This window comes from Gossypium hirsutum, chromosome A05 (assembly GCF_007990345.1).
Source record: "Gossypium hirsutum isolate 1008001.06 chromosome A05, Gossypium_hirsutum_v2.1, whole genome shotgun sequence".
Classification (NCBI taxonomy): domain Eukaryota; kingdom Viridiplantae; phylum Streptophyta; class Magnoliopsida; order Malvales; family Malvaceae; genus Gossypium; species Gossypium hirsutum.
In genome coordinates, this window is record NC_053428.1 from 49897916 (window position 1) to 49923356 (window position 25441).

Sequence of the window (25441 nt, forward strand, 5' to 3'; positions counted from 1 at the left end):
TCATCAAATACCCGAATAGAATTCTCAAGCCAAAATTCTGCTTTCTCGGCATCATCATCAACATTTGCCCTGAATTCTTCAGCCCCTTGCTTGCGAATTCTGTCAACTGGGGTTCTATGAAATTTCATCAGATCCATACCTTGAGGCATTGGGGGAGGTAGGGGAGGCTGTTGAGCATTCGGGTTCGTACGAACGAACTCGGTGTACCATGCATTCATCATCTGGAGAAAGGCTTCTCGAGCCCTTTCTCCTCCTCCTTGACCAACAGTAGGAGGTCGACTTTCAGTTGGCACCGCCCCTTCAGTAGGAGCTGGCGTATTGCACTCTACATCATCAGCCACAACTGGATCAGGATCCATTTACTATAAAAAAATCATTTTAAATGTCAGGAGACGTCACACTATCACAATATATATATGGCATGTAAAGCAAAACCCATACATACGCCACGTTAGTCCGAGAACTGACTAAACCGTGACTCTGATACCACCAAATGTAGCATCCCCTTACCCAAGACCGTCACCGGATTCGAGCATGAGACATTACTAAACTTATTTTAGCATTTAAACAAGTTCAAACAATTCTAGTAGTAAACTATCCATCTACGTCACAGTCGTTAAAAAAAACATATCTCGAGTTACGAAACTCGAAATAAAATTCCATAAATTTTCCCTGAAATTAGACTCATATATATACTTACTAATGTTTTTCTAGAATTTTTTGTAGGGCCAATTAGTACAGTTTATTAGTTAAAGTCTTCCCTGTTTCAGGGTTCGACTACTCTGACCCCTGTGCACTACGAATCAAATTTCTTCCTGTACAGAGATCCAATGAACATGTCGTTTATTTTTGTTAAAAATAGACTCCATAAGGAATCCATAAATATAAATTTTGAGTCCTAATTATTTTTACACAATTTATGGTGAATTTATAAATTCAGAACAGGGGATCCAGAAATTGCTCTGACCCTATTTCACCAAAACATAAATATCTCATAAAATACAACTCTTCTACCTATTTTATTTCTTCCACATGAAAATAGATTCATTAAGATTCAATTATATATTTTATTCATCATCTAATTCTATCTCTACTATTTTTAGTAATTTTTCAAACTCACGTCACTGTTGCTATGTGATTCTGTTTTATAGCCAATTTCACCATTTTATGGATTTCCATAGATTAGTTAGCACATAAAGCATACGTGTTATCAAATATAATCTTGATTAGGCACTTTAATAGCTAATCATTCTCAAACATTTCCATGCCATCCATGAGCCGTATCACAAGATTATATACACAAAATGATTATAATGTTATACATGCCATATTCCCAAAATATACAAGTCATTATACCGAAATAGTTTGTTGATAGTGTGAGCGCGCCTCCGACCGTTCCCGATCTCCTAGCCAGCTTGACAAAACTACAAAGAATAGAGAGAAAGGAGTAAGCATAATTGCTTAGTAAGTTCACATGTAAATAGCAAGTAACATAACCATGCAATAATACGAAATCCACATTTGCATAATATCACCAAAGCATTCATATCATATTTCTCATTCATGATCCTACCATATTATTGTTATATTGAAGTGTCAACCCGAGGGTTAAGTACATACCTGTACAAATTTTCTCATTCACCACACTTACCATCATGCCACCTTCATTTTAGGTACTCACCTTATCCACTTAAGATTTACCCGTTGAACACATCGGAATATGATTCAAATACACGGATTTCATGCACATAATTGCCATACCCATAGCTAGACGAACTCAATAGCTTGCGGAAATTATGTAGCCAAGCTACCATGTAACCCGCCCATAAGCGAACTTGGACTCAACTCAACGAGCTCGGGCGTTCGCATCCATAAGTGAACTCGGACTCAACTCAACGAGTTCGGATGCCTAGTTACATCTCACGAACTCAGACTCAACTCAACGAGCTCGGATCTCAAATATCTTAGTGACATGTCACTTGTATTCTAATCTATTCCCAAGGTTCAAACGGGCTTTTTCCTCGATCACACATCTTTGCCGTCTTCCACGGAATATCGAAACTGATACTCGGTAGCAATTCATATTTAACAATAGCACACATAATTTGCATATTACTCAATAATAACAACAAAGCATAATATTTCATGATAATAATCATCATATCATATAAATAACATTAAATACCTTAAAATGACAATTATGTTACTACATTTACAGCTGAACTTACCTCGGTACAAAATAAAGAAATTTTGCAATTTAGTGCACAATCTTTTCCATTCCCCGATCAAGGTCGATCCCATGTCTTTCTTGGTCTAAAATAACACATTTAGCTGATTTAATACTCACATGTATCAAAATAGTCCTTAACTCTAACTTTGGAAAAATTATGATTTTGCCCCTAAACTTTTGCATATTTACACTTTTGCCCCAAAGCTCGAAAATTAATTTTTTCCAAAATTCTTATGTTTTATGAAACACTGATCATTTTTTCCTTCTATGGCAACATCAAATTCTCACTTTAACATGTAGTTATAAGTATTAGATATTTTTACCGATTATGTCATTTTACTCGTTTTCACCTAAAATCTTTAGCAAAAGTTGTTTAATACAATTTAAAGCTTCATATTCTACCATAAAACATCAAAATAAACACATTTCATCTATGGGTATTTATCCAAATATAAACCCTAGGTTAAATTATTGGTAAAATAAGCTAAATCAAGTTACCGGGACTCTAAAAACGTAAAGAACATTAAAAACGGGGCTTGGAATCACTTACTATGGAACTTGGAAGCTTGAAACAAACCCTAGATATGGAGAACCCTTGAAATTTCATCCTAATGAAGAAGATGGACATATTTTTCCATCTTTTTCCTTTTTTTTTAACCATTTAATTACCAAATGACTAAAATACCCTTCATTAAAAACTTTGGTTATTTCTACCTATGTATGTCCATTTTTGTCAATGAAAACCTAATGGCATAATTACCATTTAAGGACCTCTACTTCAATTATGCTCTTCAATTAATCCTTTAAGATCTAAAACTCATATTTATCAACTTTTGCAATTAAGTCCTAATAGGCAAATTAGGCATGCAATTAATGAAATTTTCTATCGATATTCTAACACATGCATCTAATCACTCAATAAATTATAAAAATTAATCGGAATAAATTTTTTTACTTCAGAATTGTGGTTTCGAAACCACTATTCTGTTTAGGCCCTAATTTGGGATATCACAGTTTGAATGTTTCATTTGTACGATATTGCTTCGTAACCTTAATTCGGTGACGGATACGGGTTAGGGGTATTACAACACTTCAAATTCAAACCTTGGAAATGGCATTGTTGAGAAGGGAAACCACGAGCCACGAACATAGACCTAAAATGGACATGCAAAGTACCAAAAAAAATAACAGTTGAATTTAAAAATGATGTGTGATTCCTACAAAATTTTGAATTTCCTCTATCTATAGTAACTCCATGCTTTGAGAGTTCATGAGCTGAAATAATTTTCTCCATTTTAGTGTAATTAACACTACACCTTAGAACTATACGTTTCAATCTTTGCTTCCTCTACGATGATTCCTATGTTTGGAAATCCTCCTTATTTGCTCATAAATTATTCACAATATTCATGGTGTTACCTTCTAGAAAAAATTGATGAAACCTTGTTCCTTTGCAAATTCCAAAGCTCGTTGTGCAGCTATAGCTTCCACTTTAGCAACATTATTCACAAATTGTACTCTTCCAACTATTGTTGCTAACACTTTCTCTCTGTTGTCAAGAATAATGATTTGAATACCATGTTTTGATTGTACCTAAAGACCACCATTAAACTAACCTTATTTTTCTAGAAATGGTGGTTTCCAATAGTTTTTAGCAATGTTTCTTGGCTCTAAATCCATTTGATGGCGTATCATTTATGTAATAAATTTGATAAAGTTTGATGTTTCCATAGAGTGACTTGTGGGTCGTTTCTCAACAATAACAATTGAATTTAAATCGTTATTTATCACAAGCGCGAAAGATGATTTTGGATAAGAGTGAGGAAAAGTTCTATACAAGACAGATGGATTAAGTAAAAACCATGTCATTCACAAGACACCCTTTGGTTATTTGAAGTTGATTGGAAGAGATAATAGGTTTATACTGAGGTGTTGATGTTCAAGGTGGATGCTTTGTTGAATGGATGCTGGTATCAAAGATAAACAACGACATAGGTTGTAACAACTTTTGCTGGACCTGATCACCAGATCCAAATTACAAGATGCTACAGTCGTTGCCAGAGTAATTACTAATAAAGACATTGAAATTAAACCATTTAAACATACAACATTTCATAATTATAGTCATATAAACTAGTTAAACCTTCTCCAAACTCAATTGAACTTACGAAAGCTGATTTGCTAAATCAAACATGAAATATGACCAAATTGTAAAGTTTTCAAAGTTTCCAATACAAGTATCAATACCTTGATCGATATCATTTTTAGCTTCAATGTTTAGAAAAATAAATCATGCATCATAGGTACCGATACATAGAATATGGTACCAATACATCTTATATAAAGTATCGATATTTATTCTAGTACCGATACCAATTTACGATTCTATTTCTTTTTGCAAAACTAAACAAAGTTCAATGTATCGATACATTAGTAAAGTATCAAAATCATTTTGACATTCTGCTTGTTGAAAAACTATTTGACAAGTGTCAAGTACCAATACCTTTATCTAGGGTATTGATACCTTGAAGCCAAAAATGTCAAAAACTCTCATTTTGGTTCCTTCTCATGCCTAAATCATAAACCTATACATCTGGTGCTTTAAAACACCTTAAAACCTGTATCAAAAACCAATTCTAACATACACTAATGTTCACTTAGCTAAACTTAATATCAATCTACCCACTATTCCCTAATTTGCACCATTCAAGACAAAACGTACCACATTTTCTAACATGATTATAAGTTATTCAATACCTACAATCCCATGTCATCTCATACTTACTTATGCAATTATACATGCCATTCACCTAGCAATTTCATATTAATAAAAAAACAGGCCATTTCATTACTAAACATGACCTTCAATTACTTCATTCTCACTTTAACATCCAAGATGACTTAAACATGTACAAAGGCATATATAATTACATACACATTAATATTTCATAATCATCATTAACCAGGTTTAACTAAACCTTCATTCATAAGCATCACCTAGGCAAAACTCCTAGTTACATGCCACAAAATCGAGTAAAGTGAACAAATGGCTACCAAGTCGATAGAGGGATCTTCAAGCTTATCTGGCCGACATGTTCTGCAATCTGACAACTACAAGGAAAGAAAGAACATTGGTAAGTAGAATTCTTAGTAAGTTCATATAACAACTCGTTTTTCAGTAGTGTCTAAAATAGTGGTTTTCATACCATACCACTATTCCGATCAGTGAATTAGTATTTTATTATTTATTATTTATTATTTATTATTTATAATGTTATTAAAGTGCTATATTAAAATTTGGTTAGAAAATTTTAACATTTAGATAGCTAGTAAAGTAAAAAGGACTAAATTGTAAAAGCTACAAAAGTTAATCATTATTAATTAAATTGAACTAAATTATTATTAAAACATGAAGTGAGGGTTTTAAAAGGTAATTAAACTTTATTTTGTTGCAGTGGATTGTTTGGTTTGGTGTATTAAGAATTTTTTGTTAATTTTAAAGGTTAAAAAAGTAATTAGGTAATAAATAAACTAAAATAAAAGATGAAAGTTATCATCTTCTTCTTTATTCCTTCTTGCCAAAGCTGAAACTTCATGGTTGTGAAAGCTTAAAGAATTGGCCAAGTTTAATTGATTGCATGGTATGTGTTTTTCAACCATTTTTAGTATTTTTATGTTTTTGAGATCGTTGTAACTTAAACTAGCTAACCCAGGGACTAGTTGCAACAACCCGATTTAGGGCCTAGTCGGAACAGTGGTCTCGAGACCACAAATATGAAGTTAGAAAATTATTTTTATTATTTTTATGACGTTATGATACGACTATATTAGTGCATGAGAAATTTGGTGAGTTAATTTTAATGTTTTCAAGCCCGATTGCGAAAAAGGACTAAATCGCAAAAAAGGCAAAAGTTGTATTTTAGTATGCATATGTGTCAAGTAGCTAGAGAATTGAAATTAGGAGTATTAAAAGGGCAATTAAACCCTTGTGCATTGGCTTGGCCGGCCATGGGGAGACAAATTGGAGAGAAGGTAAAAAATTAGGTAAGGGTGAGGTCATCAATTTTGACTAGTTTTATATTAAACAGAACAAAGGCCATTTCTTCTTTATTTCTTCTTCTCTTTCACCGATTTTTACCAGCCATAGGACGGTTTTGAAGCTTCAAAATTTCAGCATCATTAAGCCTCTCAAGTAAGTGATATTGAAAGTTTCTATTAATGATTTTTTTACATTGTTGGACTCCTTAAAACATAGACTTTCTAAGGAGAGGTCTATTTTGCAACATGGTTGAAGTTTAGGGTTTTTCCATGAAAATATTTGTAATTTTTTCTGAGTTTTTATGGAGGAATATGAGTCTTAGTTGTGCTTTAAACAACTTTTATGAAGGGTGTTAGCATAAAAACACCTAAAGGGACTAGTTTGCATAAGTTGCAAATTAAGTAATAAGTGTGTGATATAGTGAGAATTTGGATTTCTCTAGTAGTAAGAAGAGTTTAGCTAGCCTTGAAATACGATGAAATTTGATAAAAATCGATTTTTGGGCATAGGGGTAAAATGGTCATTTTGCCAAGACCTAGGGGCAAATGGTCACTTTACCAAAGTTGTGAATTTGTGAATGCTTAATTGTGTTTAGTGGCTAAATAGATGTATATTGTTAATATAGATCAAGATTTTCCAAAACCGAGGCTAGACCGAGGCAAAGCCAAACAATCCGATTAAGCCGTCTAGTCAAGCACTTTTTGTAATCCGAGGCAAGCTGTATGTAAATAATACAACTACATTGTTAATACTTGTATCCATATTTTCATTGAATTGATATTTGTACGAGTTGTTAAGTTATAAATTGAGAATGCCTTGTAATATTTGAGATAGTAGAAATAGCTCGTTGAAACCTTAGGATATGAACTGGATATTTGTGTCAAGACATTGGGTGATTTGTGCGCCAGTGTAAGACATGTCTAGGACATGCTTCGCCCATATTATGAGAGCCAGTGTAAGACTATGTCTGGGATATGGCATCGACATCCAGACGAGGGCTAGTGTAAGACATGTCTGGGACATGCATCAGCCATATTATGAGAGCCAATGTAAAACCATGTCTGGGATATGGCATCGGCACAGAGATGAGTGCTAGAGTAAGACATGTCTGGGACATACATCGGCCTTGACAGAGATAGCTAGTGTAAGACGTGTCTGGGACATGCATCAGCACGCATATATGAGAGCCAGTGTAAGACCATGTCTGGGACATGGCATTGGCAATGTATCCCATGTTGAAGGTTCATAGAATATCCAGTAGTATTCCAAAAGGTTCAATGGTGAAAGTTGTAGTTCAATTTTGTTAAAGAAAGGATGATCATGTTGTGAGTGTTACAGGTACCTATATGATAAGCATGAGTAACGAGCTTAATTTAGAAAATTAGACTCAAGTAGTTGATAATAAGTAAGTTAATTTATGTTTACCTTTGAGCTATAAGCATGATGGTAAATGGTGAGATTGTTGTTGTATATTTATTTATATGTAACTTACTAAGCTTTATACTTACTCTTTTTCCTTTACATCTTCTTTCAGTATCGCCAGGCTAGCCTAAGGATCCCATAAAGTCAGAGATATTAATCACACTATCAGCCGCAACACTCGGTATATTTTTGAAGGTGGCATGTATAGGGCTAGACTAGGATGTTGTATTAAGAGAATCATTTATGTAGTTTGGCTCAAGTCAAAAGCCCTTCACTTTGTATCAAGCCTAGAATAATGGCTATTATTCATTTTGATGAATACATATAATGTTCTTTCTATGGATGAATTGGTGTCCATTGTGATGAAATTGTATATTGACATGATCTTGTGTAGGTTGTGCAAAATGAGTGACAAAATGGCTTGGGAAATAACCTAGTTTGTCCACACGGGTAAGACATACGGGCGTGTGTTTAGGCCGTGTATGACACACGACTCACCTCCATGGGTGTGTGTCATGGCCGTGCATCCCCAGCACTTAAAACTTTAAAGTCATTTTAGTACACGAGCAGGCCACACGGGCGGGTGCCCATGCCGTGTCATAAAGTCAGTATGCATGCTAATGGTACACGGACAATAGACACGGCCGTGTGTCTCGACCGTGTGAAGGACACGGCTATAGGGCACAGTTGTGTGCTTGGGCCGTGTGGTTTTAGCAGAATGCTCAGGTTTTCAAACAAGGGTTCGGGACATGGGCGTGTCCTTAGCACACGGTTGTGTGTTCTATACCCACACTGGCTTGTGAAGCCTTGATGCATGAAATTTTCCAAGTATTTCATGAGTTCTCGGTTAGGTTCTGAACCACCCCGAATGTATGTTTTAGGCCTCGTAAGCCCGTATATGAGACAGAATGCTCGTGAAAAGAGAAGATTTCAAATTGTTTGAGATTTCACGACCCAGGTTTATACAATTGGTTGAGTTTAAGTCAGGTAGCACCACGAACCCTATCCTAGCATCGGATACGGGTGAGGGGTGTTACATTTGTTCGTAAAACTGTTAAATGTTTAGAATTTAGCCGTGGATGAATTTTGTGATGTTATGGAATTTTTATGATAGTTCATTAAGCTTGATAGTTAAATAACACTATTTTGTAAAGTGATTATAGTTAATTTTAAAGTTTAAGGACTAAGTTGTTAAAATTGTAAAATAACATGTCATTCTTATGATAAATTAGTAAAAGTGGGCTATATAGGGACCTTATAGAATTTTGCACTAGGGTTTTTGGGCTAATTTGTGGTAATTGTAAGAATTTCGATTTTAAAGACTAAATTGAATAATGGTGAAAGTTAGGGTAAATATGTAAAATGTCATTAAAGGGTTAATTGCATGAATTTAAGTGTTGTAAGATGCTTAATGTGATTAATTGAATAACCTATTATATTTAGATGAAGAAACAAACCAATCTATTGATAAACGAGGGAAAGGAAAAGTAATCGAATAATCATTGTTGTGTGTCGTTAGCTATCGTATTTTGGTAAGTTCACATTACATTTATTATGTTGTTAATGTTTTAACTTATTTCATATTGATAGTATGAAGTTTGTACAATGTTATGTTCTATTGGATGAATAATGAAATGAAAGAATAAAGTTGAGTATGAATGTCTCGGAGAAACAACATAAGCCTGTGTGAACTTAGTGAATAACTAGGATACAAATGACATGTCATTAGGGTGCAGCAGGCTTTGTGTCGGTTTATATTTAACAGGAACTACGTACCAGTGATGGATACCGTACCGATGGCTTGAGTTCCTACATGTGTTGCAGATTCTTTGAAGCTTGTATGAGTAGCCTCACATATCGGTTAATGTCTTCATGTTAGCTAGTATGAGTATTACCCTCTCGTGTATCCAAAGTTGATTTACTATTGTTCTCCAACAAAACAGTTAACTATTATGATGAAAATAGTATAAGATGATGCAATGATTTATACATTGGTATACTACTATTTGACATGTTGTCTTTTGATTATATGAATCATCCAAGTTTAATTATTTCAGGTAGTTGGATTGATGGAATACGATAAATGAATTATTAGTTTCATTGTTATGTACGATTTATATTAAAATTAATAGGTGTGATATGTTTGATTTTACGAACTTACTAAGCTTTATGAAGGCTTACTTTATTTGGTTTTATTACTTTGTAGATTGTCGGACTTTTTTTGTCGATTGGAACGTCATTGGAGATCACACTATCCGACAACTTATTCAGTAGTTATTTGCTTATTTTCGCCCGGTTAAAAATGGCATGTAAATAGGGTTTTGAATATGTAAATTATAAGCATTTTGGTCATATGTTGTGCACTTAAAGTTATGGTATATGTATTGATGTAAATCCTATTTGGTAACTTGGTTGGTTGTGGTTTGTGATGGCGGATGCATATGTTGGTATCTAGATGCATTTAAATAATTCTTTTGGTATGTTAGGTTAGTAGGCAACCTTGAAATGCTTTGTGTTTGAAGAAGGGTTAAATTGGTTATGGTAAGATATGATTTTAGGATGAGTTAAAAAAGCAATTTGATGGTTTGGTTTATGGTTGAATGTTGATAATTGTTATCTTGAATTTGAAGGATGTTTGAATGCATTTTACTTGTAGTACATGTTTTGATTGAATGGTTCTTGTATATATTTGGAATTGTGGTGTCAATGAGGGCATATTAGTTAGACACATAGGTTAATTCTGAATTGGTACATTTTAGCATGTTTAGACACTTTTTGAATAGATTTGGTTATTGCTTGTTGCATAGCTTGGAGCCCAAGCATTTGAATGTGCAATGGCTTATTTTTTAAGGTAGTTTTAGGCATACACAGCTTGTAACACAAGCAGTCACACGACCGTGTACCCCCACACAGTCATATGACACAGTCAAGCGATTCTTTAATTTTTGGTACAAGATTGTCCACACGATCTCAGAGAGTTACATGGCCTAGCGACACGATCATGTGACCCTAAATTCGAATTGTACATAGCCTGAGAGCACGGGCGTGTGGAGTAGCCACATGGCTGGCCTCAGGCAAGACCTCTTTCACACGGTTGTGTGACCCCTCTTTACACATTTTACTTAAATATTTTGTAGAAGTTTCAATTTAACCCAGATTTGATCTTGGTTTATTTTAAATGTTCTATAAACTCGATTTAGATCCCAAATTGATTGAAAAGCATGGAAATGGGTTTAAATGATTTATTTGGTTGATATTTAATAGTAATTATATAAAATGTTCAAGGTTTGTTGTTGTAACACTTTATAGCTCAAGTCCGCCGACTAGACAGGGTATAGGGTGTTACAATTCATATGAAATTAACTTAACTTACCTTAACATTACAACTATTTAAGTAATAGAAACACAAAGACGCATAACATGACATTCCCTTGTCAACCTTACACATTCATATACAAATTCATTACAACACGAATGAGTTAGTTATCAACATAACAAGGTCATAATAATCAATTCATATGCATAACCAAATTGTTCTATATCGTATCACTCTACCTTACTCATTTGCGAACATATCCATTCATTTCATATTCATCCTTCCCCAATTGTTTCATTTTCGTATAGTTGCCAATTTCATATTTGAGTTGCTCATACAAGCTTCATATCAAGGTTATTATACATGCTTTACCCGATGCTCCTCACACAAGCTTTAGAGAATTTGCAACACGTACTGAATCTCAAGCCATTAATAAAGGATAATTTGATGTTTCTCACACAAGCTTTAGAGAATCCGCACATGTGCTAGACCTTAAGCCATCGATATCCAATGATTCGATGCTACTCATACAAGCTTCAGATAATCTACAACACATATTAGATCTCAAGTCATTGATCCTGGAATCCCTGATCAAACACTTAATTATTTCGAACCCTAATAACATTTACTAAGTTCCAACAAATGCCATTTTTCTTTTCCGTAATCATTCAACCTATCTAACATTAGTATATACTTATCATTCAATCATACTACATTTCACATTCATTTGATTCCCTATTCTTACTTGAATTTATCATATATGTATCATATTTTACGATTTAATCCTTATTATGCCAAACTAATATTATTACAATTAATCTAAGTTAATATACACTAATTATAATCCAAATATAAGTAAAATATCATAGTAAATTTCATACGAACTTACCTGACAAAAACGACAATAGGCAAGGTGTCAAGGACTACTCCACAACTTTTTTTTTCAGCGAGTATCTTCCAATTGATTCAAATCTTGACCTATACGATAATTCATTTCAACTATCAATCTCAAATACCTTATAACATCTAATTGTATGCATATGACATTTTCATTTTCATTTTACAAAAGTTCCCTGTAATTTCACATTTTATTCAATTTAGCCCCTAAAACCGAAATTGTCATAACTTTCACATTCGAGCTTCACTTTCAAAACCAATCTCAATTTCATTATTCTACAGCCCTCTAATATCTATAATTACAGAAATTTCATACAAATTTCAAAATATTTACTTTAATGCTTATGTTCAAAACTAACAATTTTCACTTAACAAACTAATACTTTTTCATCTCTAAGCATTAAATCTAACCATTCAACACTAATTTCATCAAGTATTCAACAATGGAAACTTTTAGAAACTTTAAAAATTTTACAAATTGGTACTTGAGTTAGCTAATTTAAGCTCTCGAAATCTCAAAAACATAAAAATTACAAGAAATAGACTAATGTACTTACCAATTCTTAATGGTCGAATAGCTTGATGTTTAACAATGGTTTCTTATCTTTTCATTTGCATGTTAGGTGAAGAAGATGATTAAAAATGGATGGAAATTCTTTTTATTTTCCTTTTTATATTTTAATTAATAATTAATTAACTTTACTTAATTAATTTAATCACAATTTACTTAATCTTATTTATCTACTAATAAAAAAAAGTGGATTCCATCATGAAATTCCACTATCCACTATTAACAATTTCTCTTTTGCTCTATTAGCTAATTAAAAATCTATAGCAATTAAACTTTTACCATTTTTACGATTTAATCCTTATACTTTAATTAACTATCAATTTAATAAAATTACTTAATCTTATTTATCTACTAATCAAACAAAGTGGATTCCATCATGAAATTCCACTATCCACTATTAACAATTGCTCTTTTGTTCTATTAGCTAATTAAAAATCTAAAGCGATTAAACTTTTACCATTTTTATGATTTAATCCTTATATTTTAATTAACTATCAATTTAAAAAAATTACTAGACCGAAATTCAATATACTATTAACTTAGACTCGTAAATATTAAATAATAATATTTACAGATTCGATCATCAAAAATAGGATTCTGAAATCACTGTTTTCGACACCATTAACTTTAGGATCGTTACATAAGTTTAGGCTAACAACATTAGTGTCGTGGTAGTAAGGCTATAGGAGCATAGAGTATGAATATGATTTGTAAGGGAAATAAGGTGTTAAGTTCTTCCCATATTGCACAACTTGAACTTCCCCATTATTCTTCCTTGGAGCCAAACTCTTTCTAGCTTTAGTTGTCTTTCCTACATCCATCTTTCTATTTTTAATAGCATTTTCAATTATTTCATTCAAAAATACCATATCCACAAAGGTCTTTATTGTATTTCAGATCAAAAGGTCATAATATGGACCTTTAAGTGTACTTACGAATAGTATGGTTATTTCCTTATCGAATAATTGTGGTTGAACCTCTACAACAGGGCCTCTCTATCACCGGGTATACTCTTTAAAACTTTTAATAGACTTTTTTTCTCCATATTTTGCAATGATAGGTGATCTTAAGTAATATACACAAAACACAATATGTTAGTACCAAGAAACAAAATCTCTAGTCCCAGACCTAGACAGGCTATTTTTGAGTATATGCATAAGAAATTTCTCATTCCTTATGTGAGCAACCATCTTTCAATAGCACGTGGGGATGTGGACCAGGATCTTTTGACCCATCATACTTCTCAAAGTCAAGTGTCATAAACTTGAGCAGAATGACCCCATATGGGACCAAAAAGAAAGTATGTATGTGTCTATGGAACTATAAAAGTCCATATTCAATCTTTTCTCGACCATATCCATTTTTTGCAACTCTTTTTCAATCTTTGCCTCAAACATATTCAATTTCTCTAACTCCTTTAGATCATCTAATTTTGATACTTCAATTGTTTCAATTTTTTTTTTTTGAGATAGGGATAGTTTACCTTGAAGTGGTGATTGAAATATGAAAATTTGTACTCCTAGGTGAGGATAAGAAACCTCACCTATAAAGTGTTGAGTTATTCCTTCATTTTTCTTGAGAATTTTAGATCTTGTCCATTTTAGTATTTTATTCTTCAGCCTTATTTCTAGTCTTAGAAGGGGTGTTGTAAGAATGAGAATCCTTAACTTTGAGGAAAAAGAAACCTTCTTTTAATCAATAAATCAAGTAATAAAATTTTATTAACAAGTACATAATAAAACAAATACATAAGTACGAGAGTACAAAACTATAAACATTTATTAGAGAAAAGAAATCACAATGTTATTAATTAAACAAAATTCCAGATCAATCTTTTGTTGCTACATATCCTTATACAAAATTTTACAACACTAGTTTTTTCAAAAAGAACTTTTATGATCCACTTGATAGTGTTGCTGGGCCTCTAGCAATTTAAGCAAAAGTCTTTTTTTTGGCTGGAGCGGTGTTATATGGTCTAGCAATATCTTAATTCAATCATTCATTTCAACTTTAATAATTCTCATACAACACTATCATGCATTTTGCCCACTAAATTATTTTTTTCTTCTCGACGCTTGTTTGGAGTAGTAGTTAACTTTATCATTTCACATTCTTTTCTCTAATATTTTATTGAAAAAATATATTTTTTTAATTGGCCTGTAAGAGATCATTGTACCTTCATTCCAATTCAAGGACATTTCTCATCTAACATGTAATGTTCTTCCTTCCACCCCATAGCATGAGATCCAAAATAGTGTACTAACATGACATATTACCTTATGAAACACAACTAGACCATAAATTGCCAATGCACAACAGTTGTGTACCTTTGCCATCATTAGGACGTTGATTGATGAAGTATTGTAACACGCATACCATGGGATGACACATCTTTCCTTTCTCTTTAGTCATTCTATCAACTCGGGTAAGTTCAATTCCCATGAAATTGGCAAGTTGGTTTCTATATCCATATCCCCTCATTTTCTTCTACAACACTTTATTTAAACTCGAGAAGTCTTAAGTGCAACCATGCCAAGTTGGCACCATGTCTGCTTTACCAAACATGAAACACCTATAAAGTTAAGCACCAAGATATATTACATTACAAAATACAGGCAAATCAAGTTTCTATAAGGGTAGGATTATGGGTTAATTACATATTTGGTCATGTAATTCGACTCCAAAGGATAAGGGCACCCGAATTGTAATTTAACATTATCCACGAAGGATAACATTCCCTTATTCCTCTCCCATCGCAGGCTTTAATAGGAAAGGGTTCAGTTCTAGGTGGTCATATTTCTCATGGCAATGCGAAGACTGCAGTCTCACAAATTCCACAATACTCTACTTCCATATAGTGGAACAACCCCAAGTTGATGTCTATTTTATGCAAGTGAATTGTGTGTGAAGAATCATTATGAGGGTTAGTTTGAAAGAAGGTAAATGCAAAAATTTAGATAAACTGGTATATACAGATAAATATATAATTCAACAAACCATACACACAAAACCTTGAGAACCCTAAGCACAAAGACTCATTCATGGCCAACTCTATAAATGGCCTCCTGTGAAGTCCCCAAACTGTTAGAAAGTGTAAAACAAAAATCTGAAATGCTAGATGTGAATCACAAAAATCAAGATTCATGACTAATCTTTTTTTAAACTAGTTCCGACTAGCCACCTACAATATCTATTCAATTTTATTCAAGGAATCCTGAAAACAACAATTTAAGTCTACTTTGTACAATTATGTGTGGAAAGAAATTAACACCCTTACGTTCATTTTCAATTCTCCAAAACAACTAAAAGTTGATATCCACTCCATGCCCCAGTTTTTTTTCCTAAAATGATTTATACCGAATTAATCAAAATAAAACTTGATTTTAAATAAAAAAAATATTCAATTTGATCCCCTCAAACACATTAACATTTAGTTTCTAATACTAAATTGAGAATTCAATTTAGTCCTAAAATTAAATATGAAACTGAAATCGAGTCCAAAACCATTTTGAATAAACTCAAAACTCCATTAACAATAGAAGACAAAATTTGGGTGAAGTGGGTATCAAATGGAAATATTTAAACGCAAAAGCGAGGCGAGTTGAGGGTGTACAAAATTCGTCCATCCCCTCGATGTCAAATTTTTGCCCTGATTCAGTACAAAACTTACCTATACAGATGTTCATCCATCCCATGTAATGCATGATCCAAATATAAATATGGAAATATGATACTCAAATTACGTTAGAATCTTGAAAAGAAAAATGATCATGCCCATACAAAATACATATTCGTTGAGTTCAAATAATATAGGTTGTACGATCATGTCCAAACTGCTGAATGGTTTAGTCATTCTCGCAGAATGTTTTTTTTTTTTTTTGGGGGGGGGGGGGGGTTGCATTTACTTGAAAACAAATTTTCTAAATTTTTTATAGAATCATATCCAAATATGCGACGGAAAGTCCATAGCATTGATATCATGCAATTCTAGAAAGGTTTTAAGAAAATATGCAATAAAAAAGCAAAACAAGTTTCAAAATTTGGAGTTCAATTTCAAATTGCAGACCTGCAATTAATCTGAAAAGCATATTTACAGACAACGTACATCCAGGCTGCATGAACGAAACCGGTACTGGAAACTGGATCCCATGTCCTGAGAAGAAACATCAGACGACAAGCTATTTACAGCTGAGTGGATTAGTACAATGCAAACAGCATACAAATCTTTATAATGCAGCAGAGTGAATATTAGAATATCTGACATGCATACTCGTATTGTCAAGAGCAACTTCATATAGCCTCTTGAGAGGACTGCATTTGTGCAAAGCACAATGTACTGGTAATCAGCTCACTCCTCTATATATAGCATTAGGTCGTAAGTCATCCATATTATCTACACTTCTGTATCCATCGATATCCCTGAGACCTGTGTAGCCTCGACGGGCTAGATATTCACGGTAATCATCTTCTGTGTAAAAAATCTTGTCCTCAGTGTGGACTGGTATATGATCTGACTCATCATAGAGGCACACTTTTATAGCCAAACCTGAATGCAATAAGTTGAAAATACACAAAAAATAAGTGAAAAAAGAATGTTAGCAAAAATGTGCACAAGACATGTTTGATAGCAAAATGAAGATGCCTTATAGTTAGACATCAATTCTGACCTTAACCCAACCTGGCCCAACTTGATTTGACCATAAAAAGTGGAAAACCCTAACAGAGAACGACCCAAACTCAAAATGCCAATCGCTAAATGACCCAAACTAAATTGTCTAAAGGCATCCCTGAAAATGTTACCTTCATCAAGGTGGAGCGTATAATTCCCTAAAGGCATTTCCCTGTCGAAACTGCGTACTATATTGTCTTCATCCTCCAACCAAAATGATCGCTTTGATCTCAATCCAAATGCAGATTTAATTGCCTCTCTGATGGCATCAGCAGTTCCATCTATACCAATCCTTCTGGTGTAGTCCCCGTACTTGACAGTTATAACCCTTCCTCCATATGACTGGCAGTCCCCACCTACCAAAAAGGGAGTAAAAGAAAACGAGAAGTCAATATACGAATTTTTATTGGATTTAAATTTTTCATCTTGGACAATATTTGGGAGATAACACTCCAAATTAAGAGTGTTTGCCACAATCACATTCATTTGAGCAAACATGAAGAAAAATGCCCCCATGATGGACCAACTAAACACCTGAATGTTATGCTACATGAAAAACCATCATAGACTTTGGTCAAACCGGTTCCATAAAAATTCTAATTTACAAAACTTACCATTTCCCGGGGTCTCTCTCCAATTCCAAGGAGGAACTCCACTCGCCGCAACTGCATCAGCTGCAGTGATAGCAAGAGGATGTCCATCATGATCTAAACGTCTTTCAAGATTAAGTGTCGGCCTACCACTAGCTGCACACCAAAAACATAAGTGAAGGAGATGCATAACATTTCAAAGACACGCTATGGTGAATGGATAAAGACATGCTTCAGTAAAAAGTTATTTGCTACAGATCAGGCAGTCTGTAGAGTATATGGTTCTTTGTTTTAACAGAAATGTTAATTCAGTGTGGAAGTGCAGCAGAATGCAAAATCAACATGCTTTTCATTGTATAGCACCCCGATCTTATATATTCTCAGTAAAATAAAAACTCCACTGCAGTTGAAAACTAATTTAAAGCATAAGATTGTACAACCACATGAAGTCCATAAACAACATTTTAGCATTTAAGCCACTGAGAAAAACATGTATATTAGATGCAGCTAAAGGTTAACAAAGGTGACACAAATATCACATATTTATGTACTGACATGACAAAATCCTTAAATGGAAAGATAAGGGCATAAAAGATAGGATACTTTGGAGGAAAAAGTAGAGTCTTAAGTTCAAAACAATGCATCCATTTTAACTAATAATATGATTAGCAGGTGAGAGTACCTAAAGATGGCCTAATGAATATGATAGAAAACAGGATATCTCTAATTATGCCTCAAAAAACTCCTAAATCCAGGTGAGAAATTGATGAGGTATATAAGGCTGATGAGATTAAGGCCATTGCATCCAACAAATTCCATGATTTTCCCAAATTAACTTGACAAAAATATTACAACGAGAATAAAGAAGTGGAAAAAAAAGCAAACTCGAATTACAACATACCTTCAACAGGACCAAATGAAATACCAGCATCCTCAAAACCTGCAAGAGGCAAATGATATCAGTGAAGATCATTAAAATCATGATAATAGAACGAATGACTTAATATATGTTGCAGGTTAAGTATAGGAACAATAAAACTATCACTCAGCCTACATAGGGAACCCCCCACCCCAAAAGAGAGAGATTGAAATCCCCAAAAGCCTGATGCTAAAACTTATACACTGCTTTCAGAAAGCAATATGCAACAGCAAGATATGATGTCCAAGACAAAACCAGAAGAAACCAAGTAACTGTAGAATGAAGCTATGGAAAAATGGATGCGACAACATAAGACAACAGAAAGGAAATCGATAGACCATTATTGATAATCCACTCTACCTAAATAAGATTTTAATTCTTAATATACTTACATTCTCTTCCATACTCCTATTGATGGTTGTATTCTAAACTTCAAAGAAACCAGAGAAGCCTACAGTTATGAAATATCTTGGGGTTTTCTTTGCAGAATACTTGCTCATGATCTACCGAGCATGATTTCTGCTTCAAGTATCATGAATGCCATATTGTATTTTGAAACGCAAATTTGTTCTTTAGACACGATGTGTTGCTTTGAAAGCATATATAATACGTATTATAAATTTAGCCATCTAAACTCCACATAAAGATATCATTTAATAGCAACATCTTTTTGTTGGTACCAACTTCACAAAGATACATGAATGCAAACAAACCTTCTTGTAAAGCACCCAATATAATCATCAACAAAAATAGAAGCGGACTCGAAGTCATGTTAAATCAAATAAATTCCTATAGTTAAATAACTGAAAGTAATCGGCTTCTCTTTTCCCTTGACAGTAGCAACTCATAATAACCTCTTTAAGTCACTTTAGGAAGTAACTCTCAACATATTCAACCTCAAAAATTACAGCAGCTTTAAGACATGCTCAAGTATTTATTTCTCTTGGAGTATCAGTGTCCAACTCCAACACAGTTTCAAACATAGATACAGGAATATCATTTTCTAAGAACCCACCAATAGCAATTAATAATACCCTCTTAATTCCCTAATTAGAAAGTAACTTGCAAACAAAATTAACCTCAAAATTTACAACAGCTTCAAGACATGCAACCCTCTTGAAGTATCCCTGTGCAACACATTTTCAAACATGGATACAAGGATATTGTGTTCTAAGGACCCAACAACAGCAACTCATAATTCCCTCTTTAGAAAGTAACTTTCAACAACTTCAAACTCAGGAAATTATAGCAGCTTTAGGCCATGCCCCCACTCTTCATTTTTCATTGCTTATCCATATCCAATACTCATGCCCCCCACATTTCAAACATGGATATACGGATGTCATCTTCTAAGGACACACAAAAAACATGGAAAAAGAGAGAGTAAAAATTGGATATATTGTATTACTCAGGCACCCGTACCTGACACTCACACGAATGTTATTTAACATAAGAGCATTTACCTTGAAAATCCATTAAAGCCAAAACACCCAAAACAGATGTTTGAATAAAAATAAAGGCTTTACGAAGAATACCCATTAATAGCCCACGAAGAATTGAACAAAAAATTCTCCACTTTCTAAAATGGAAAAAGAAAATAAGACATACCCTTATCAGCGAAATGCATAAAAGAATCGGGTTTAGGAGGAGGAGTCGGACTCTTGTAGGCATTTTTGGTCCTCTCCCTTAAAATCTCTTCAATTTCCTTATAATAAGACATCTTGGCCGACCCACTCCCTCTGTCCTGATGCTTAGCTTTCTTGAACTCTTTCAACAAGTTCCTCCACTTGTCGGTACACATAGTGGGGGATCTATCGAACCCTTTCTCTTTCATCTTAGCGGAAATCTGCTCCCACAAGTGCTTGTTGGATTTGGAAGTATTGAAAAGGCCATCCATTTCTCTTCGGAAGCCGATAAGGCTACGGGTTTCTTCTTGAACCCATGTCTCGGCTCGTTTCTTGGGGGCTTTGACTTCAGGATCTTCGCCGCTGCTTTCACCTAAGATCATTTGCTGTTGCTGTTGTTGGTGTTGGTGGTGGTGGTGAGGAGGAGGAGGGTGGTGGTGGTGGTGGTGAGGTGGCAAATCCCCATTGGAGGTGACCTCGATGATCATGTCACGGGGGGCAGCGGCGGGACCTTCCTCTTTGTATAAGTCAATAGGACGGGGTTTCTCCGATAAGTACATGGTTGTTTTGAATCTGAAGAAGAAGAAAGCGTAGAGTAGAAGGTTTGGGGAGTTTGAGAGTGAGCGTATGATAATATATTGTTTTCAAAGTGGACTTCCCTTTTCTTTCTTTTTGCCTTTGGGCGTTGCATTTGCTTTGCCTTTTTGCCCCTATTCTCTTTCCATTATTTTCTCTTCTAAACAATAAAATAACCCAATCCATTTAATCAGTATTATGATAAACACAGTTGAATCGCGGTGAGGTTATTTATTTTTATCGTTATAATTTATAAAATGTATGTTTATATTATTATTTATTTATTTGTATATATATTTAATTTTTTCATGTTTGAATTGAGAAGAGATGTTTTGAGATTAGTTTTAGAAGTTATAAAATTATGTTTTATATTTTACTATATATCTGTGTATATTATTTTTTTAATTTTTTTATAATTGAATTAACAACTATGGTTTTAGTGATTCTACCCAAACAAATTCTTAGGGTAGAATCGGTTTGAAATCCTACTCTATCTCTTTAAGGTAACTTAGATAAAATATGAGATTAGTAGGGATAAAATAATATTTTTTTTGGGTAAAATTAAATAATGGATTACATACAAATATTCATAAATAAATTATTAGGAGTGCTTTTAATAATATATACATTAATGGGTGAAATTTATTAAATTCTATTTACTGAATCTGTCAATTCTCAAGTTTGGAAAATCAACAAACTTGTGACGAATTTTTGCATGGGATCTAGCCATTTCTGGATTGAGATGTCTTTATGGCATTCAAAGATCTCTCTTAGCTTTGAAACGCACTTTGAATCACTTGATTTCGAGTTCGGGAGCTCAAGTTATGACTGTTTTAATAAAGATTACGCAAGCAAAATTTCTAGATGTGATTATGACGGGAATTACGAATTTCAAGTTTTTAATTTAAATCATATTGGGTTTAAGTTTTGAGCTTAATTTTTATTATATATATGAGCCCAATATTGTATTTATCATTTCATATTATTTTACGATTCCGAATTTTTAATAATTATTAAGTAATTTAAGTTATTTAGGAGTTTTATATCAATAAGAAAGTTTAATTTAAAACTATTTCTTGTTTAGATTAATTAGAGTTCTAGTATACATAAGAGTTTTATTTAGAATTATTTAGCTAGCCTATATATAGGCATTTGCATTGTACACAAATCACACAATTCATTATTATGCAACTTCTCTTTTATTTTTAATAAATTCTCTTTGAGTTTTTCTTTTCAAGAATTTCTCTTGAGTTTCTTTTAAAAGAGTTTTAATAATCTTTTCAGATTGTAGGGATTATCTTCAAACTTATTCTTGCCAAGTTTTCTATCTTGTAGGGAAAATTAGAGCTACTTGAAGGAGGTTGTGGTTCTTCGTATATTCAAGGCTTCTTAGGACATCTATATACCACATTTTATCTTTCCTTCTATCTTCTTTATTTCTTCCTTTTTGTTCTAACCGTAGACTTATTATTTTGTTTTAATTATCTTAGTTATTTATTTTAATTGTTTTATCTTACCTAGATTTGATTGCATTTTAGGTTGTGTCAAAATCCAAATTTCTTTCCCAACATCTAGAGCCCTAAGTCAAATTTGAGACTTGAACAAACTTTATGATCCGCTTCTGCATTCATCCGCCCTATTCTTTATCATTTCTTTCAAGAGCTCTTTAATCTCCAAAGGGTCCTTTATCACTCGATAGATCCACTTTCGTTAAAGCATTTGCTATTCGGTTAGTCTCTCTAAGAACGTATTTCAAGCACCATTTCTCTTCAAAGGCTAAAATTTGTTGAATCTTTCTTATTGGAGTGCTTTTTGAACCTTCAATATTATTCTCGCAAATAGATATAACATTCTCGAGATTATCCGACTGAATGATGACCTCGTCATTTCTTTATTTTTGAAGAAGAAGTAAGCCATCCAATATGCCCTAGAGCTTAAAAACCGCGACTGAACATTTCCCCAAGAAGCTATTATAGCCCAAGATCTAGTTCCTCTTCCCATCACATATTACTCCACCTGTAGCAGAGAAACTAGAACTAGAGTGAACAACACCATTAGTATTAAGGTAAAAACACATACCTGAATTCGGATGAACGGAAGTCTACTTTGTACTAATCTCCAACGCTTCATTGTGGGCAGAGATAAAATGTTTCACCCAGCTATACGAAACTCTAACGATTTCCTCTAGATTCATAAATTTCCTTTGGAAAATGATCAAGTTGTGATTTTTCCAAATGCACCATAGAATTAGCCCGATGCAACAGGCCCAAGTTGAATCACTCATATTGTTGGCAGATTATGCTAGCAAATTCGAGAATAGCCACTCCGAAATATTACCAACAAAAAAGCGTCCAAGATGATTGGGAGGGATGGTATGATGCCAAATTTCCTTCGCGAAGGAACAATCCCTAAGGACATCTAAAATGTCCTCAATAATATGACCATAAAAATGGCACGACTCATCTTGCGCAATACCCCTCCTAACCTTTTTAGAATTAGTTAATAGTCTTTGTTTTAAGATTAACCAGATGAACTATCTAACTCGTTGGAGGCCCGAGATTTTCCAAATAGTATTCCAATTACCATCCTTCGGATTTCAAGACTCCTCCTTAAGCATACAATAAACACTTTTAACTAAGTATACACAGTTCGTAATCTTAAACCAAGAAAGAGTATCCGACCCTGCTGACTTCAAGGGTGGTGGAACACTAATAATCCGTTGGACTACTTCTTCTAGCAACCAAACTATAAATAAATCAAGATTCTATGTGCCATTTTGCAAAATCATCTCATTAACTTTGCATTCAAGAGAGATATTTACATAACCTGGAATATGTTTAATAAGAGGTCCCACATTAGGAACCTAATTATCCTCCTAACATCGAACAGACCACCCATCCCCAGCAGACCAGATCATTTTATTACATAATAAAGGCCAAGCCTTAGCAACAACTTTCCACATATAGAAACATCTATTCCTCATAATACAGGCCGACATATCCACCTAAAAACCATACTTAACTCTAAAAACCTTAACTCATAAGGCTTCAGTCTTAGTGATAAGGTTGTATCCAATTTTCAACATGAAAGCTTTATTCTGATCCCCCAAACGCCGTATCTCAAGACCTCCATATAATCTAGGCTGACAGATATTATCCCACCCAACTAAGGCCATTTTCCTTTTCTCGTCAGAAGCACCCTAGATGAATTGTCTTACCAAATCTTCAATTGAGTCACAAATACCCTTAGGAACCAAAGTTGACTGCATAAGATAGATCAAAATGGACAACAAGATAGTTTGTGCTAAAGTAACCCTCCCTACAAAGGAAAGTCTTTTAGCATCCCAGCTAGAAAAACAGTTACAAACTCTTTCCATCAAAAAATTTAAGATACTATTAGTAATTCTCTAGTGAAAGAGAGGAACCCCCAAATAATAACCCAAGTCATTAACTTCTTGAAAGCCAAGCATGTGATTGATATCTATAACATCTCATTTTCAATAATGTCAGAAAATAGTGATTTTAGGACCATGACTCCTACTAGTGAGTTAATATTTTAATGTTTATAAGGTTAGTTTAAGGTCGTTTTAAATTTTCGTTAGGAAATTTTGAAGTTTAAATGGTTAATTAAATAAAAAAGACTAAATTGTAAAGGTTTTGAAAGTGACATTCTATACGTTAAATGGATTATATAACGTTAGAATCTAAACTAATGGATTTAGATAATAATTATACTAAACTTAAAGTTAGTGGATGTTTATGGATAGGTTTTATGGTAGTTTAAATGATTTTTAAAGGTCAAATTAGTAAAATAGTAAATAAAAGAAAAAAATAAACTAAAATAAAACATCAACTTCCTCATTCTTTCATTTGGAAATAAAAAAAAAAACCATTAGAAGGAGCTTGGAGCATTCAGTCATACTTGCATCCTATGGATGGTAAGTTTTCAAGTCCCATTTTTAGTAATTTTTATATTTTTGAGCTTGTTTTAGCTTAAACTACTTAGCTTGGAGGTTAATTTGCAAAACTGTTGAATTTTAAAGGATATGATATGAATGAAATTGATGAATTTGTGAAGTTAATTGATATATAATTAAACTTAGTTCTTAAGTGAACATGTTTTGTTAAATGATTTTTAGTGAATTTAAGGTTTAAGGATTTATTTGTTAAAGTCACTACAGTAAATTAAGGTTTTAGTGGCGTTTGGATGGAAAATGCTGCAATAGGTAAAGCAGTACCGGTGTTTTTGATAAAAACGCAACAAAAGGTAAGCAATAGCGGTGTTTGTGATAAAAACGCCGCAAAAGGTAAGCAATAGCGACATTTATGGTAAAAACGCTGCAAAAGGTAAGCAATAGCGACATTTGTGTTAAAAACGCTGCAAAAGGTTTTTTACTTTTGATTGCAACGGCGCCATTTTTCACGGTGATATCATTTTCTTTCCCACATACGAATTATTTTCTTTCTTGATATTTTCTTTGCTTGAAACCTCAAAATCATTTCCCTTTTCTTTCTCGGACTTTTTTTGCTTGAAACCACAAATCCCATCCCTTTTCTTTCTCAGTCTTTTTGTTGCTCGAAAACCCCA

General features: G+C 33.5%; 1 protein-coding gene across 2 annotated transcripts; it reads right to left on the reverse strand.

Annotated features, from left to right (window-relative positions):
- Positions 1-16460: 16460 nt before the first annotated feature.
- LOC107893970 (trihelix transcription factor GT-1) lies at positions 16461-21047 on the reverse strand. 2 transcript variants are annotated; one of them, XR_001683079.2, is made up of 6 exons: positions 20262-21047; positions 18636-18674; positions 17759-17890; positions 17276-17500; positions 16746-17021; positions 16461-16628 (listed from the first exon to the last, which is right to left on the reverse strand). XR_001683079.2 is itself a non-coding variant. In XM_016819131.2 (5 exons), exons 1-5 carry the CDS (start codon positions 20836-20838, stop codon positions 16819-16821), a joined length of 1176 nt encoding a protein of 391 aa, XP_016674620.1. In that variant the 5' UTR covers positions 20839-21047; the 3' UTR covers positions 16461-16818. The 2 variants fall into 2 exon arrangements, 1 of the variants encoding a protein (XP_016674620.1); XM_016819131.2 differs by having other exon boundaries at positions 16461-17021.
- Between the last annotated feature and the right edge of the window lie 4394 nt (positions 21048-25441).

Bases quoted from the DNA above. Each gene is read 5' to 3' on its own strand.
- LOC107893970 (XM_016819131.2), bottom strand. From the start codon at position 20,838: ATGTACTTATCGGAGAAACCCCGTCCTATTGACTTATACAAAGAGGAA. The intron at 17,891-18,635 runs GTATGTTGTAAT...TTTGGTGTGCAG, and splicing joins TTCATTTGGTCCTGTTGAAG to CTAGTGGTAGGCCGACACTT. The intron at 17,501-17,758 runs GTAAGTTTTGTA...CCTTTTTGGTAG, and splicing joins GAGAGAGACCCCGGGAAATG to GTGGGGACTGCCAGTCATAT.